At 35.1% G+C, this 17,606-nt stretch overlaps 2 protein-coding genes across 6 annotated transcripts; both read right to left on the bottom strand.

The window, feature by feature from the left end:
* Window positions 1–3,174: 3,174 nt before the first annotated feature.
* Window positions 3,175–10,489, bottom strand: LOC107431722 (transcriptional corepressor LEUNIG). 5 transcript variants are annotated; one of them, XM_025066833.3, is made up of 18 exons: window positions 10,145–10,489; window positions 8,929–9,026; window positions 8,692–8,801; window positions 8,249–8,581; window positions 8,080–8,168; window positions 7,864–7,963; window positions 7,720–7,786; window positions 7,334–7,383; window positions 6,798–7,097; window positions 6,524–6,697; window positions 5,875–6,114; window positions 5,592–5,709; window positions 5,352–5,461; window positions 5,111–5,260; window positions 4,534–4,689; window positions 4,316–4,432; window positions 3,710–3,916; window positions 3,175–3,605 (listed from the first exon to the last, which is right to left on the bottom strand). In XM_025066833.3, the coding sequence occupies exons 1-18, from the start codon at window positions 10,174–10,176 to the stop codon at window positions 3,462–3,464; spliced, it is 2,595 nt and encodes an 864-aa protein (XP_024922601.3). In that variant the 5' UTR covers window positions 10,177–10,489; the 3' UTR covers window positions 3,175–3,461. The 5 variants fall into 5 exon arrangements, with proteins under 5 accessions (XP_024922601.3, XP_024922597.3, XP_015898191.3 ...); XM_025066829.3 differs by having other exon boundaries at window positions 6,524–6,703; window positions 10,145–10,488; XM_016042705.4 differs by having other exon boundaries at window positions 6,524–6,703; window positions 8,252–8,581; window positions 10,145–10,486.
* Window positions 10,490–12,118: 1,629 nt separating this feature from the next.
* On the bottom strand, window positions 12,119–17,433 carry LOC107435365 (sodium/pyruvate cotransporter BASS2, chloroplastic). The gene is made up of 13 exons (XM_016046964.4): window positions 16,903–17,433; window positions 16,542–16,665; window positions 15,658–15,781; window positions 15,480–15,521; window positions 15,285–15,398; window positions 15,115–15,177; window positions 14,698–14,825; window positions 13,808–13,889; window positions 13,422–13,473; window positions 13,188–13,285; window positions 12,939–13,097; window positions 12,653–12,742; window positions 12,119–12,543 (listed from the first exon to the last, which is right to left on the bottom strand). Exons 1-13 carry the CDS (start codon window positions 17,009–17,011, stop codon window positions 12,466–12,468), a joined length of 1,263 nt encoding a protein of 420 aa, XP_015902450.1. The 5' UTR covers window positions 17,012–17,433; the 3' UTR covers window positions 12,119–12,465.
* Between the last annotated feature and the right edge of the window lie 173 nt (window positions 17,434–17,606).

Genomic DNA, 17,606 nt, shown 5'->3' with positions numbered 1-17,606 from the left:
TGTCCACATGGCATGATGTGAATGGTTTAAAAAGATGCAAGGATTCTAATTCGGGTTTTAACAATTTTTTTCCTTTCATATCTGGATTACGTGCATTTCAATTAAACGCAATAAACCACTTTTGGGGGGTATTAATCTTGCCATTTTTCGTATGATTGTTGTTGTAATTAGCCAGATTGCTCCAAAATGCATTTCCAAGTCAAGTTAAAGGCATGACTTTAGCATTCGCTGAACATGTGAACTGAGTAGCACGCTGTTAAATTAATAAGTCTCTTCCTTATATTTTTATTTTTCCTGGAAATGAAGACTGAAACAGAAAGGAAATGTTTGGAAGGTAGATGATCATGGAATTATTGCCTTCTAAAAGGAATAGTGCCTAGTGAAATTGAAGTTGTATGAATGTTCTTCATGGAAATTTATAGTGCATTTGGTAGAAAATATTAATTCAACGGTATAAACACCTGTTAGTAGTTTTCATTAGAGTTGGAAAAAGAAAACAGCACAATACAAAAAAATTAAATGAATCCAATTACCCAATACAAAATCAGTGCGGGGGCGGTTTTCAAAAATCAACATGACACATACATCACAATCTTGAACTCCAGAGATCGAAGCAATGCGTTTAAGGAGGTACAGAACCATTACGAACCCAAAACATTACATGGCGGGTGCTTAAAGATGTGAAATGGGTCGAGCCCATAATTGGGTCTAGTCATACACAAAGCTTGTCTCGGTTAAAACTCCTACCTAGGGCCATGGCCTACTCTTCGATACGGGTTTACAGTCGGTGCATCTTGCGGTTGTAAATAGGACATAATGTCACCACGTCCTCATTTGCATACTACTACGGCAAGGCAGAGCAACGCTCTTCAATACCACACTTGAAGGCGTTCAAAAATAAAAATACCACACTGGAAGTGCATGGAATGATGTACGTACGTTATCAGATTGTAGATTTTATTTATTTTCATTTTTTTAATTATTATTATTATTATTTATTTTTTTATCTGAAGAAAAAGGTTGTAGATTAATATGGTAACGTAATAGGACGTGTTAAAACGTTAAATTTGCACCCTGCTTGATTGTAATTAGGTGGACACCTTGCTAATCCTCCAGTTAGTCACTTTGTTGAGCGTGAACGAGCCTCAAAATTCAAGGCGCTGGCACCTTCCCTAGCTTGTTTATTAAAAAGGGCTTGCTTGAAGGCCTTGCTTAAGGGGTAATAACACTCTTTTTAGTAGCTTTACTAATAGAGCGGGTAAGTCTTAGCATTGAGCCACAGCACATAGCTTGATAACAAGCAATTTACGAGAATAACCAATAACAATAAAACCCTAAATACGCTTCTGTTACATACAAGTATTTTGACCTTTAAAGAGAAGAACGTCTTCCAAATTATTTTTTGAAGTTTTATCAAGTGGTTATGTGGTGGCCAAAAGGGTATGCTCTTCTACTTCATCAAATTGGGCATCACTATGTAGATATATTGTAGATTCAACCTTAGTTAGATAGAGGCTGCTCTTTCTTTTTGATTATATGTTCGCTTTAGCATGGTCTGCAAGTCATGGAATTTCATGGCTCCTAGTTATTGTAGAGAAAATCGCATCCTGCTAAGCGAATACCAAGTTCCTCCATGCTCTATGATATCAAATGGCAGTTGTACGATTTTGCCAAGGATGAAATCTCATAACTTTCGATTACGTATCCAATTTGATCAAAGCATGATTTGCTATGAGAAGATCTTCCCATGGCTGGCTATTTTTTTTTTTTTTATACAAAACCACGCATTAATGGTATTAAACCCCATTCTCTGGCACAATTTTTCATCTTCCAGAATTCAACAGTCATACATTTCATATCGGAGGCAGCATTTTCAAGTGTTACATTTTCAAAAAATCCTTTACTCTCGTCTTGTTATGACGCAATTGCTTATTTGAAATTAGATAATGAATTTTGAACCAATTCTGAAAGGAAATGCATTTTCTATTTTTCTAAACTTCGTATTTTATAAAATAGAGAGTACAATTGTATCCTCCAACAAGAGTGAAATTATGTCTCTACATGTGGTGCACCGTGATGGAACTCATGATGATATTCAAGCTCCGAAAGAGTCCTCTAAGTGCATAAACTTTAAGGAGATCGCATCAACATCGTAATTGGAGGAACTAAATAATTATTGTAAAAATAGTTACTTCAGGAGGGCCACAAACGGTGCATAGATACTTTGGAGGTAGAAAATACAAAATATGCAACCTATGGAGTCTTTATGTGATGAGCAACTTGAAGTTATTCCAATTGAGCACTTTAAGTGGGGATTGTTTTATTTTTGGGAGACAGTAATGATAGTATTATCGGTTTTAGCATCAGATTATCCTGCTTCTAAGTCAAATTCTATCTACCATGCATGTGACATTGCCTTTGTTCGAATTGAAATATTCAACTTGGAGGATGGACTTGTTACACGAATTCGCTTACCTTATCATTATTTTAGGGCATGTTTTCAACTTTGGTTAGCACCATCAGTTTTATTTTATTATTATTATTATTTTTTTCTCTCTTTGTTATATTTTTTCCACTATCACATATATTATTATTATTATTATTAATTAAATTATAATTTTATTTTATGTTTTTCTCTTGGTTATATTTATTTCCCCTATCATATATATTATTAGTATTGATAATGAGAAAAAATTTGATGGTGGTGAAGATTTTTCAGACATAACAAGAAATATTAATTTGCGTTTCGTTCGAGGATCTCGATGCCAAAATACCCCAGTTCAGTGCATCGTGCGCTGTTGTCAAAGTGAAAAAAAAAGAACAATGCACTTGGAAGCACAGCTTGGAGGAATCATATTGTTTGGACTTCGGATGTTGATTTTTTCTTAGTTCTTAAATCTGAGAGTTTTTGTGCTGTTAAAACACCAACACTTCGGCAAGTTTTCCAGTGAAGCCAAAAGATTGTAGAATATACTAATATAGGAAGCTTGCTGCTCGATAATCATTAAACAATACTTCCACATTTTGATCTTCAAAGTAACAGCTTAATTACATACAAACATTTAGATCTTTTAGAATAAATCCAGCCATTAGCTCATGTGCTCCTAGTCGGAGACAGTTACTGAAGGTTTTTTTCCATGGGAAAGACAGAAAACCAAAGTACATACACAGGAGTGAGTCGATTTTCAAAATGAGATATAACGAAGAAATTTACATTATAATCTCTCTAGTTTTTACCAAAGTTTGTTCGAACAACATCACAATTAGCTTTTGTATAAGAAATTTCTTCTTTTGGGTTAACTGGTACTAGGTCAAAAACCTAAAACCCCTTCCTTCTCCCTGCTAGAGCACATATAGTATACCTAATATAAACAACAAAAGCACCTAATCGGCTGATTGTTTCCTAAGTATATATAGTGGATAAGGTAAACAACTTGTCATTCAAAAATGGATGCAATTTATCACTTCCAGATCTTGACGCATTTGTCGTGACTAGCTGAAGCTACCAAACCAGTTACACTTGATACTGCCAAAGATGAGACCAGCTTGTCATGCGCACGTAAATTCATCGACTTGTTCTCTTTCATGTTCCAAAGCTCCAGATACTGAAATTCCCAACCATTCCACATCAGGAACACAATCCCCATTTCAAAGCTCAAGTTTCACCATGCTAATGAAATTGTAAGAAAAAGTAATTGTATTAACTTGCCTCATAACAGCCAACAACCAATAAAGAAGGATAAGTCGGATGGAAAACACAAGTATTATATTTGTTTCCAGTGCCGCTCAACTCATGGATGCATTCCCCTTTGCAATTGGAGCCAATTGACCAAACTCTAACCATGTCATCGCTCACAGATGCCACAAGCTCACCAGAAGAATCCCAGCAAACAGAATGGACAAGGTTTTTATGACCCTACAACAACAGTCGTGCAAGATATCAAACAAAAGAGAGTATCAGTGAACAAGAGAACATTTACAGTATGAAAAGAAACTATGGAGAAGAAATCAACTCATGGATCGAGATTCCACATTAGTCCTACATGGGCTAACACTAAAACAACAACAACAACAACAAAAAAAAAAAAAAAAAAAAAGAAAGAAAAGGAGACCACCAATTACATACAATTCTTATAAAGCAAGTTATATCCCTTTTGCATTTCAAGATATTATCAAATTCTGAAATTGAATTCAAAAAATGCATCCATTTGCTAGTTGAGGGTCACTCACAAACCAGTCATCTTGCTTTAGTGCTAAGGTACTGCTATCCACCTACAAGAGAAAAGGTTTAGAGAAGGGGGGTTGGGAAAAATACCTGCAACTTGACCCTACAAACTTGGGTCTCTACATCAAGTATGGACACAAAATTGTCTGCTGCTGCTGCAAGAGTCCTTCCATGACAAGGTTGAAACCTCATCTGGGTCGCTCCACCCTGCAAATAACATGCATAATTGATGATTTAAGGATACAGAAAGTGAGAAATAAATTCTGTTATTTAAGACACTTTGAAGACTTATTACACATGTTTTCAACCTTGAAAACTCCAGCACAACTACCATTCTTGATGCTCCAATATCTGATCTCACTATTGTTATCACAGGAGCAGATAAGGTCCTCTTTATTTGGGTGAAAGTCCAGTGACGTAACACTTGTGGAATGCCCCGTAAAAGTACGAAGTGAATACCCCGGCTGCAGAATGGCATTATAAGCATTAAATACATTAAACAAAGTTTAAAAGATAAAAACATAGTAGTAACACATCTAAACATAAGGTAAAAATTAACTCTACCACTGCATAGCCCCTCAACATTCTTTTTAGTAAACAAGCAGTGACACTCATCACTGAAGGCAAAATACAATAAAATTGTGGCATGAGCAGTTCCAACCCCATATGTACATATCGAAGTATTGAACCACTTCATAAAGGTGAACATTTAGTATAACCTATCCAAACTTAGCTGACCAATCATGATATGGCCACTCAAATCCCCTAAAATCTATCAATTTATTCAGAGTTCAATCTTCATTTGGGGTCAGTCCAAACTAATGTATAGAATAGAAGGCACTAAAACCATGTTGACATAAGAGTAAAAAAGGCATATTCACTAACATTATCGACATCCCAAACCCTGACAGTTTTGTCAGCAGAGGATGTAGCAAGCCTTGACATGCTAGGGCTAAAAATGATATCAGTTATCCATTGGGAATGCTCATCAAGTGTATACTTCGCTACAAACGACTCAGTGCACCATAAAAATGCCTGCAACAAAGATCATTAAACAAATGAAATTATGTAGCGTTTCTGAAGCATTTTATATTATGTGTATCGATCTGAGCTAGCCAAATCTTACCTTTCGGTCATGCCCACCTGTAGCAAGCAGCTTTCCATCACGTGAAAAGTTGCAACATTCAACTTTACCTGTACTTGCAGGAATAACCCGTACCTCCGAAAAAGTGAAGCCTAATGTCAAAACGAGATTGTGAATTTGCAAACTGGTTAATCCCACTTCTATCAAGATAAAATACCAGCAATCTCACTTGCTAAACTAACTTTTTCTATGCTTGCAACAATACTTTATTTTTCATAGTACCTTTGGTAACATCTGAACAATGATTGACTCTATCTCTAGGGTCCGCATCATCATGAGATAAAAATGAGTCAACATTATCATCCAGGGATCCATCATCCACAAAACGGTCCATTTCAGCCTGCAAAATACCATCATCCAATTGCCAAATGAAGTGCTAATGACAGTTCCATTGCACAAATATACCCACTCACTTGAGTGAGCAGAAAATAACAAATGATCCCTCTATCAACCCATCAAAATAAACTAAAAAAGATAAGAAAATAGTTATAAGAGCATTGCATACCAATTGATTTGGTGCCGATGTAAGTGAGCCCAAACCATCAGAGCCAAACATAAGCAGAGACTTTGAGGAACCACCCTTATTGGGCAATGTTGGCATTGACATTGCGTCTCCTGTATGTATAGAAGGTGTTGAAGGTGAACTGGGAGATGGCCCTGTGGTATTTGCAGTCCCTGAACTATTGGCAGGTCCTGATGATGAAACTGGCTGTTTTCTCTTTCGCCCAATTTGATTTTTTGAAGCCTTAGACAAGAAGGAATTCTAATTAGCAACTTCAAACTGAATAAATTAATCACAATGCAAATCAAACCAATTGATTTTAGCATTAAGATGAGGTTCGAATTTTAAAACCGAACAAAAGAAACTAATAAGTAAAATGTAAAGAAAGTTGAAGCAAAGAAGGATGTGAAAAATGACGCAAATGATACAAATGAGAAAATATCCTGACATATGGCATTCATAATCCCTACTATAAACAGAACACCGAGAAAACTCGTAGATATGAATGAAAAGGAGCATGTTCATGCTATAATGGTCAAATTGGAATAGGAAGGAGAGAAAGAGAGGGACAGAGAAAGAGAGAAGAAGCAGCAGCAGCAGCAAAAAGATTTACAAGTGAATAAATTAAGAATCTCAAACCAACAATGCAAACCTGGTCATTTCCTTGAAAGGTATTAGAGATGCTACCATCTGCTGTGCTGTTGCCAGCACCAATCAGTTTATCTTGCTGCTGGAGGTGGTGGTTTGAACCCAGAGAATGTTGACTTGAAAGTGGATGCTGTAAATATTGTTGCTGTTGTTGATTCTTGTTCTGCAGTTGCTGCTGCTGTAACTAAGAAGCAGATAATAGGAATAAGCAAGGAAATTGTGGAACCTTCAAAGTTCAAAATGAGTTTTGACAGTTATGAATACATAAGAGACAAGACCTTAATTAGCATATCTGCATTTTCATGAGGTAACACAGGGCAACCAACTTGGACTGGTGACCCAACATTTGATACATCACCAACAGAATGCAACTGACCATCCTTCCCAAGAGTCATATTCCGATTACTGAGAAGCATTCTCAGTCTTCTACATTCCAAATCATTGGCAGATGGTGATGCTAAGTTTTGCTGTGCTTGAAGCATAAGTTGCTGCTGTAACTGAAGTTGACTTAAAGGCTGAGAGGACTGGATCAAAGAATTTGGCTGCTGAAGAAGTCCAGATCGAAGCCGGTCGAAACCCTAATGAAGGTAAAATCTTTATCAGAGGTTTGAAAAGAAACCCAAAACTAAGCACTAGTAATACCATAAATAACCTGTTAATCATCAACTCAAGCTAGTTGCATTTTAGGCAGCATTTGGATAACAATTTCCATGCATAAAAGGAGGAGAAGAAGAAGGAATGAAAAAAAGAAAGAAATCGGTCAATGTTCAGGCATTTTAGTTATCTTTCTGGATGTGGTGGAATAAGAGAGTACCGTCAAAGGCCATCCTTTCAGCGTCAAATTGTTACCGCCTTGATTTGATCCTAAAATGAATATTTTAAAATTGTTAAATGCAATAATGCACATCCAGAATCACAAGATTTTTGTCAAACCTAAAACTATTAAAAAGATGTTACAATGCAGCATTAATTGCAACCCTAAATCACAAACATGAAACTTCATTTACAAAATTCTATCGATAAATATCATCTAATTGACAACCATGCAAGAGGATATAAACCACCAATTTGGAGTTATCAACTGTAAATAGCTATTCATACACACAAGGAAGGTTCAAGTTTCTGTAGCAAAATTTAAACAGGGCAACACAACAAAGAAATAAAAAGCCTTTATGAAACTAAGAGGAAAATAATCAATACCATGAATACCGATCAATGACCCTTCTGGACCAGCAACTTTGGGGCTCATCATCTCACTTTTTATCTCCTGCTCAGCATATAGGACATAACTGTTAAAAGAATAGTAAGTTAACAAAGATACAAACCAAGTGGGGATACATTTACCTGCGTTGACCCAGGAAGTTGCTGATTACGATTCTGCGCTTGCTGAGGATTCCCCGAAATACCCCCCGGAATACCCCCAGGTGTACCATGCAGCATTTGCCTGCACAGATAGAGTTCAATATCTTTTACATCAAACATTCAATTGCAAGAAAATATCAAGCAGACATATCAAAGACAACTTAAACATAAAAAAACATAGGATCTTCAAGAGAGTACCCAGGAGGCTGACCACCTGCAGCAGCTACTTTCAACAGTGAAGCATGGTTTGGATCTAGAAGCTGGCCCATGTTGTCACCTAACCTTTGCTGCAGGATTTATCTATTAATCAAGTGAAAGGAAATACAACATAAAAAGAATTCTCTCTCTGGGGTCATTGATAACTTACTACCTTCAATGCTGCATCATCTAAGGCATCCCTTTGTAGAGGAAGCTTCAACTTTTCCTCATACATTTTTGTTGCCAAGGCATTCGCAGTCGCAGGATTCTGCCTCATTAGAGGTTCACTGCTAACAAGCCCATTAGAAGTGCCATTCAAAAGCTGAGTTCCGTCTCTTTGCTGCTGCTGCTGCTGCTGATGTTGCTGCTGCTGCTGCTGCTGCTGCTGCTGCTGCAGAACATGCCTCTGCAATAGGAGCTTCTGCATTTGCATCGGGTGATTCTGCTGAGGCTTCTGCTGCTGCTGCTGCTGCTGCTGCTCCCGAGTTTTATTTAATTGAGTCTGGCATTACAAGAATCTAAAATTACTCTAGATAGACTAAATTGAGAAACTGCCATTTACAATATGATTTTAACTATGGCATTGTTACACAACCCAAACCGTAGACCTACCTCAATGTATGATGCAGCTGCTTCTGAGTGCTTCTCATTTGTCCTAGCAATAAATATATCCCAAAAGACAGACCACCATTCAAACAGAAAGCCACCAGGTGCATCAATAGCTGGAGCAACATAGAATCCAAAACATGCATTAAATATCGATTGAACTATGAAAAAAAAATAATAATAAAAACTATGCTTACATCTATACTAATTCTATTATTCGGCATAAGTTTTATGTATTTTTACCTACGGGATCCGTAGAAACTTTCCCTTCAGACTGAAAAGCCTTTGCAGAAGCATGTAATTTCCTTTTCATAAGGTAATCATATATATAAACATCCAACCTACAATCCAGAGAGACAAAAACTTATCAGTCAGAACTTCCACAAATCTTGAAGCTTTTGAAAGCTAACAATGGCAGACCGTCCAAGATGCAAAAAGCTTAAAAATTTCAAATTGTACTTCTACTACAAATTCCAAGAATTTGAAACAAAGATAAAAAATTTATTATTCTTTTAAACCTAACCTCCTTCTTTTCTACAACTTTATGTTCTTTTCAGTTCCGGAACCAGACTACATAAAACATAAGATTCAAAGAACATATTGCCCTTTACTCCCTAATATAAGACACTATGCTCTGTTTGCATTAAAAATAAATAAATAAATAAATAAAAATGTGTGGAGTCACAACATTCAGAATTCGAATTTACACAAAATAGGGAGGATATAACGAGAACCACTATTAAAGCATCTCAACAATCACTTAAGCTAAGTTGGCTTGAATTTTTCTTTATAGCGAAGTAAAACAGTACAAGTAAGTCATTTGCCTTTTCCCCATAGCCTATGCTTGCTTATGGCCATATGCAAACAAAATGGGGGACAATGGCAGTATAGGAAAGATCCAAAACTCCTCCTCCCAAACACCCCGCGGGGCCATAACATACTCTTGAATCATATTCCCTGAAGACAGTTCCACATATGATATTGAAAACATTCGAAACAGTGGTACCCATTAGAGGATAAAGATAAAATTGCAAACCCAGACCACAAATATAGCCCCAAATGGAAAAAATAATAATAACAAAATATTAAACGAAACTTATAAGAAAAAAGATGAAAAAAATAGTAAAGCAAAGAGTAAATAGAGTTAACACGAAATGTTCCATCAACAACAGAAACTACTGGGACTCAACCAAACAATAAAGATACAACGACAACAAAAGCTTCCCTAAATAGCAACAAAAAACGAAGCCAACCCAGAACCCACAAAGAGAGAAAAAAAATAATAATAATAAATAAAAACAACAAAATCAAAACCCTAAGACCCAAAATTTTATAGACACGAAAGACCAGAGTCTTAGACGAGAACAAGAACCAGATACAAAAACATCAAAGAGAATAATAACAACCCAAAAAGAAGAAAGGAAAAAAAAAATATATTGATTTAACAAATAATACTTACATTTTGTCAGCTTCCCAGTTAGTCTGAGACATGATTGAATTAGGCAGTGAAAGCAAGAAATAAAAAGCAAAATCCGAACAAAAAAGAAATACAAGGATGGCGCGAGAGTGAGTCTCTATAATTCTATTTACTATTTAGGTTCTGATATAGAGAGAGAGAGAGAGAGAGAGAGAGAGAGTTAGGAACTGTGCGCTCTGGTGTGTGTGTGTGTGCGCGCGCGCGCGCGTGTGTAGTTTGTTTTTTTGCTTTTATTTTTATTTTTACTTTTATTTTTTAAAATTTCGCTATTCGCATTTGAAGACGATAACCTTTCCGACTCCGTATATATCTTTATATTTATTATAAATAATGTTTTTCCCAGCATCTCCAGTTTGTTCTGTCCTTTTGTTTTTTTTTTTTTTCGTTTTTGTTTTTTTAATTTTATTATTATTTTACTTCAATGTTGGCGGGTGCATGTAATTTCATTATTCTATTCTTGTCGGATGGAAGTGATTATGTATACGTCTATGAACATGGAATGCCAAATTTTCACGCAACCTCCGGTTACGGAATTCTGGCGTTTTTCACTTTTTGATGTCTCCGTTTTTCTTCTTGCCTTAATTAATATGAAACAATATATGTATAATAGAAGTTTAATTTCATATAAGTTTTAGAAATTATTTTCATGGTCATCCTAACAAACACTTATATTCATATGATAAAAATTGTATTTCGTATTTATTTTTGAAAGGAGAGTGTAATTATTTAATATTTTTAATCAGATAGTTTCACGTTAATATACAAAACTTGTATTTCATAAAATCATTTCGTTTTAATCGATATCCGTTTCTCAAATTGATGATAATATTTCAAAGTCTTTTTTTTTTTTTTGTTGGTGATGCTCTTTAAGAGAACGTGTTTTTGTTTTCAAGAAAAAAAAAATGATAAAAGTTGACTTATGACATAATTATAAAAGATATAAGATGGCACACAAGTCAAACTTTTATGATGTATTGCAAATTTTCCATTAATAAATAAGTTAAAAAATTGTGTCCCATTTTTATTTTTTATTTTCTTTTTCAGCACTACAAGTTTAATTAGCTTCTCGATATATATATATATATATATATATTTTAATAGATATAAGATGATATTGGAATAGAAATGTTACTTTCATCATTGATCATCACCTCAATAGACTTTTCTTTTGCTGTACTTACTGCTAATTATACTTGGGAGTATACACTATATGCCTATCCATTTGCCAAATTGCAAGATGCTCTTAAATACCAAAGACTTTTCTCCTAAAAAAATATATACTATTGTTGTTTTTATTATTTAAGATATGATCGAATTTATGATGAAAATGCTATATAACGTGAATAATACTTTCATTAAAGAAAAGCCAAAAACAGAGGCTTAAAAAACGAGATTCCCCCCAAAGACATCTAAGGCAACTTGTCTTGCAATGTGGTCAGGGAGGGAATCCAAGTTACTAGAATCAACAAAGAGATTCCAATGGAGAATGGAAAATGCAGAGTCAGAGAGCATTGGTATCATCTATTGGCACCCTATAAGTGATTTTTTAAATGAAATTTGCTAGTTTGTCTCATTATTTTTTTGTTTTTTTTTTATAAATTCTATGTTTTCTTTTTACAAGCCTGAAGCCAGAGATTTCACCTTTAGAACCAGATAAAAATTCTTACAAGTTCTTGTTTTTGTTTTTGTTTTATTTTTTGAAATTTGTGAATGTGGTGGGAATAAACAATTTGGCCAGCTGGTCAACCTGCCAATATTTCCAATCTGGTGCTGGTTATCTGCTGTTGTACGATACTTTTGTCATGGGCAATTGAAAAATGGGACAAATCTGTGTAAGTCAGTATTCTCTCCATTACAATTGCTTTTCACTTTTTGCAGATAACGAAACTATAAGCATATTTTTATATTCTCATGGAAAAGGAAGATTTTCTACTTCTATCGTTTTCAGATTACATATTAGACCAGAAAATTCCACCATAGGATCACATGCATTTATCATTTCCAACAAATTACAACACCAATACTAAATACAAGGAATAAGATTTACACCAAAAAAAAAAAAAAAAAAACTACAAGGAAGAAGACTATACTCCAAATAAAAAATGCCAAAGACAACATAATTATGATATGGACTGCTTCAGTTTCACAAATTTGAATCTAAAGCTATTCACCTTTTTAAGGACATTACTTCCCTACAACTAAGATCTAAAAGATGCATCACCAAAATTTTGTTCAAAAGTTTCGAAACTAGCATTGCTAGACAAAACGTTACCTAATAGAAAAACTGTTAAGGCCAAGAATTTTCACTCCTTGAAATCGTCCTTGTCATCAACAGGAATAGGTCTGTTCCTCCAAAACACAGCAAGAGCACTGCCACCAAGCTGTGCGATACAATGAATGAAGATCGTATATTAAACATTGCAATTAGTAGATTTCTAACAAAAAATTATATCAATGGTTGAGAAGAAAGACAAAAGTGCAGAGCCTTACCGCCATACAAACAACACTAACGGCGGAAGGTACAGCTACAAGAGGGTTTGTAAAATGCTTCTGAGCAAGTAAAAATCCAAGTGCAGAGCTCTGCCGAGAAAGAGAAATGTGAAAAAAGTTAATCAAATTAGCAAACACATTAACTATAGCAATCTATCATACTATCCCTTCTCTCCTCCTCTTAACATCACAAAGCTTTTGCTCAACCTTGATAAGATGAAATGGTTAATCTTCATCGGCATTTCAGGAAACCTGTAAAGGAAAATATGAATGGAGAAGGTATTACCTGCATCCCACACTCTATAGATATGGTACGAGATGTGGACTCGCCAAATGATATTTTTGAAACCCAATAGCCGAGAGCAAATGCAGCACCATGTAGAATAGCCACGGGTAATATTAGTTGTCCTCCTTGAGTTTTCAAGACCTCTGAAACTTGCCCAATCTGAAGAATTATAAGCATTAAAACATTATAATGAATTGGTGAAACTTTCAACGTGATACAGACATTTCACTGAAGGGTTTGTAGACTTACTGGGCTTGCACATAGTAGAGTAGTGAGAATTACTCCAATTAAAGGTGTAACCGAGACTATTTTTGAAGTGAACTTGGGGAAAAATTCATTTGCCAATACTGTAAATTAAAGGATGTACTAAAGTCAAACCATACATATCCGGATGCTTTAACCTTGGAGGTAAGCTAGTTTGCAGGAATCCAAATTATGCAACTGAAATCTGATGGATATAAATTATTAACACCTTTTAGTTACCTCCTACAACTGTTGGCACCAAAACGACCTGGAAAGTGCTGATTGCCAGGCCCTGGAAAGGAAAAAAGAATATGACTGTAAAAAATGGGTACCAAGAGATATTAAGGTCAAGTTGTTGATGTAGGAATTCTGAAACTATTGCAGAGCCTCCAGTTAGTAAATTTATATGGGCTAGAGATAGTCATTAACTTTATTTCTTAAGCTGATAAGTTTTTGGACCTCAATATCACATGAGTTCCTTTTATCTTGCACTCGACTAAAGGAATTCCACCTTACCAGATATACATTTGATTTATGGATTAACAGCGTTGCTTTATAATCAGTTTTTTCAATACAGATCCCAACACAATTTATTAAGGCAATTTTTAATACATGTATGAACTTACCGCAGCATCAACAGGAACGAGCTGACCAGCGAGAATCTTAGTAAGAAGTGGAGTCATAATAATAGCTCCAATAGTCGAACACCTATAGAAAGCCCATAACAATAACAAGTAAGCTCTTTGAGCACGGGTATAGACATTCAGATGCATATGAAACTAAATTGGTTTTCTTTATAAAGTAATTCACTTGAGGAAATATGCCAAAAGTAAAAAATTCTTCAATAAATTCTCCTCTTCTATCAGCATTGAAATTTCTTGTTGTTTCCTCTATATACTCTATCTGAGACCAACTGAAAATATGCCTAATTTGATGTGCCAAAAGATCCATTTTACCTGGCTCTAGTTGGTGCATGTATCCACTTCCAATCCCTCTCTCTATCCTTTTTTTTTTTTTTTTTTTTGATAATTTATCTCTCTATCTATCTAATATGCTTGATGATGAATGTAAAAATTTTCTGGTGTGTATAAAAATGTGCATGATAACTCACAATTTATTTGAATGAAAACTATGAATTCTAAGAAAGAATAACGAATCAGATTTCTAGGAAAGAATAACAATTATATGTGCATGAAGCAACATATAATTTCAATTCCTAGCTAACTGGCTTCACTTAAACTGCTAACATCAAAGCTGAACAACCATACAGTAAAAATGGCATCTTGGTAACTGGCAAAGGAATTTTCTATGTGAAAAGATACAATTTTACCCACTTTCATGTTTCAACTTATAACGAGAGAGTCAGAAGAAAACATTAAATGATAAGGAACTAGAATAAAAGTTGAAATTTCACAAAGAACCTAGTAGTGACAAGGACTGCAGCATGAGATGATAAGAAACTCTAGTAAAAGTTTCTACTCAATCCAATGAAAGCATTTGTATCGGTGTAGCTTACGTCGTCATGAGAACAGATAGTGCCACATTCCCTTTCGATATATAAGTCGCAACATTTGATGCCTGACCTCCAGGGCAGCAGGAAACCAAGATAAGACCAGTTGCAAGAGGTGCAGAAAGTTTTAGAGCCTGAAAATCGTTGAGAAAATGGTTAGGTACATAAATTCAACTGAAATGGTTACTATAGTATAAAAAACCCTATTAATTTTTCATTTCAAAGCTCAATTGGGTGATCCATAAATATTTTAGCAGTCACTCTGCCTCTCAGCAAAGAAAATGGCTCTTGGTATCAGAACACCACATTCTCATATAGCTAATTCTTAATATAAAAGCTTTGGAAGTGAGTATTTGTCTTCAAATGATGGTACTCTGTTCAATATATGAGGAATTATAAGCTAAAAGTTTTGGAAGAAGTTACCATCGCAATCACAAAGCCTAACAAAGGTTTGATCAAGTATTGAGCAAGAAATCCCACACCCACCTGTGACACACAAACTTAATTCTTAATTATCATAAAGCTACAACAAAAAACAAGAACATTGTTTTAGTCAAATATAATAACATTGTTTTTTAACGACTATCACTTACAGTCCAAGGGTTCCGTAAACATCGTCTAAAATCATCAAAGGTCAATGTCAATCCCATAGATAGCATGAGGAAACCCAGGCCAACAGTGAAAAGGTCAGTCTCCAACCAAGTTACCTGAAAGAGCCCCAATGTTGAACTAGTTACATAAGAGCTGATATGCAATTCACCAGAATAGCAGAAAGATAGAGGTATTACAGCAGCAGGTTTATAGATGCCAATGATGGTACCCAAAATAACCTGTAGATCAAGCAGATTTACAATGTGAAAATATCTCTCAGAAAGGAGAAAATTTTAAAATACAAATAGACATGTATCATTTAAAAAATACTGTGGACAGACCTATAATACATATTTAAGGAAATGTAAGACATACCCAAACAGGAAAAAGAGTTGTCAAAGTTTCGACTATTCTCTCATATTGGCTCATTCCACCTTGACTGCTATTTGGAACATCTCCAGACACATTTGCTGCAGCCTTGCATAAAACTTGAGAGCTCCTACACATGCAAGTCAGAACATTATTACGATACAATACCTATGATGTGCAATAGGGTATTCTCTAACCATTGGCAGTATCAACTCATTTGGCAAAGAATGAGAGAAATGAAAAGTTACCAAAAAGACCATTTCTGTTGTTAGGTGGCTAAAATAAGGACAATTGATGAGCAAGCACTAGCAACAACTAACAAAACTTATTGAAAATGCAGAAAGGACTCAAAGAAGTAAAGTTTAACTAGATATCCTATAAATTAATTAAGCATTACCTAATATTTTTCATAACGTTTTGGTCAAATGGTTGGGCTAGACAACAAGGAGACCTCTCCTTACTGAAGGAGAAGGGTTAACATTGATAGGGCTGATAGCATTTTACCTTCATTTATAAGAAGGTGAACTAAGAAGTAAATTATTTAGGATAGAAACACCCAATATTAGCCCTACTGAATCAAGTACACCACAACAAGGTTTTATTTTTATTATTATTTTTTTATCCTGGGAACAGCTCGATGATAGGGACTTTAAAATAGACCAAGGCTTGTTTTCTAAACTAGTATACACCAAAAACTTCCTTTAATTTATATTTTATTTTCTTTAGTGAGTAATTTATATCAGTAGGCCAGCTTATTCACATCTTGATTAAAGCGTCGAATTGTTTCCGGATCACTAAGCCAGCATTCTCGCTATATGTTCATACTTAACTAACCAACAGATATCCCGCTCAAAGGAAAAAAATACCAAACATCTGGTTCTAAAAGATACCTTGAGCTTGAAGTTCCAACAATTGAAGAAAGAGCAGAGTGAGCGACAACAATCTGACTCCCCGGCTTGCTTCCGATTGCCCAACTAAATCCATTCTCGGTTATAGAAAATCCACCTCTTAGCTCTAAAATGAATCGTATGAAAGGGAGTAAGGAAGATGTAACAGTCCAAAATAAACTGAAAAAACACCGGAATGAACAAATTTTAAGAACCCAAGTATCAAAGTTCCTAAAAATCCCAGATAAAAGCTCAAAACACAAAAGAACGAGAGGCCCACATCGAGAAAAATCCAACAACTATATATATATATATATATATAAGCAAGCAATTATTACAAAACAAAAAATCAAAACAAACTTACCCAGATGGCTTTGCAGCCTCCTCGTCGATAAAGCAGAGCTCGGCCCGTACAAAGCGTCACGAGCTTTTAACTTGTAATCCGTAAGAGCAAATCTAGAAATGGACGCCATTGATGCAAAACAAATCAAAAGGAGTATAAAAAGTGCAATTTTTTTTTTTTTTTTAGGGTGGTGAAAGTTGGGCTTTGATTATTATGTTAAAACAAAAAAGGAGGGGGTATTTTTTCACATGAAAAGGCTTGCTCCAAGATGATGGGTTTTATTATGTCGTGGAAACCTATGCACCAAAGAAATCTCCGAGTATAGACATGCTCATCCAAAACGATATTATTTCACTTGGCAATACCCAATTCCCTTTTCGCTGATTTCAAAAACCCAGAAAAGTCCAATGCTTTTGTTGTCGTTTGTGCATACAATTATGCATTTTGATGATATGACTGAATCATGATAAGAGCTAGCTCCTCCTCCTTCCGACTCTCAATGAAATGTAACTGTCTGCAGAAAATGATATCTGCAAGACCGCAAGTGGGCAAACACAACAGCCATTTTCGTGGTGAAATTATCGGATTTTGCCGTTTTTGGGTGTTTAAACCAAATGGGTTTTTTCGGTATTTCATTCAAACGGTCAGCTGCGTAACAGTGTTTTATATATATATAATGTAAATAAATAAATAATATTATACCAAAAAAAAAATATATATATATA

This window comes from Ziziphus jujuba, chromosome 11 (assembly GCF_031755915.1).
Source record: "Ziziphus jujuba cultivar Dongzao chromosome 11, ASM3175591v1".
Taxonomy (NCBI): Eukaryota; Viridiplantae; Streptophyta; class Magnoliopsida; order Rosales; family Rhamnaceae; genus Ziziphus; species Ziziphus jujuba.
Note: the sequence above shows the minus strand (reverse complement) of the source record. Positions and strands in the feature narration are given on the sequence as shown.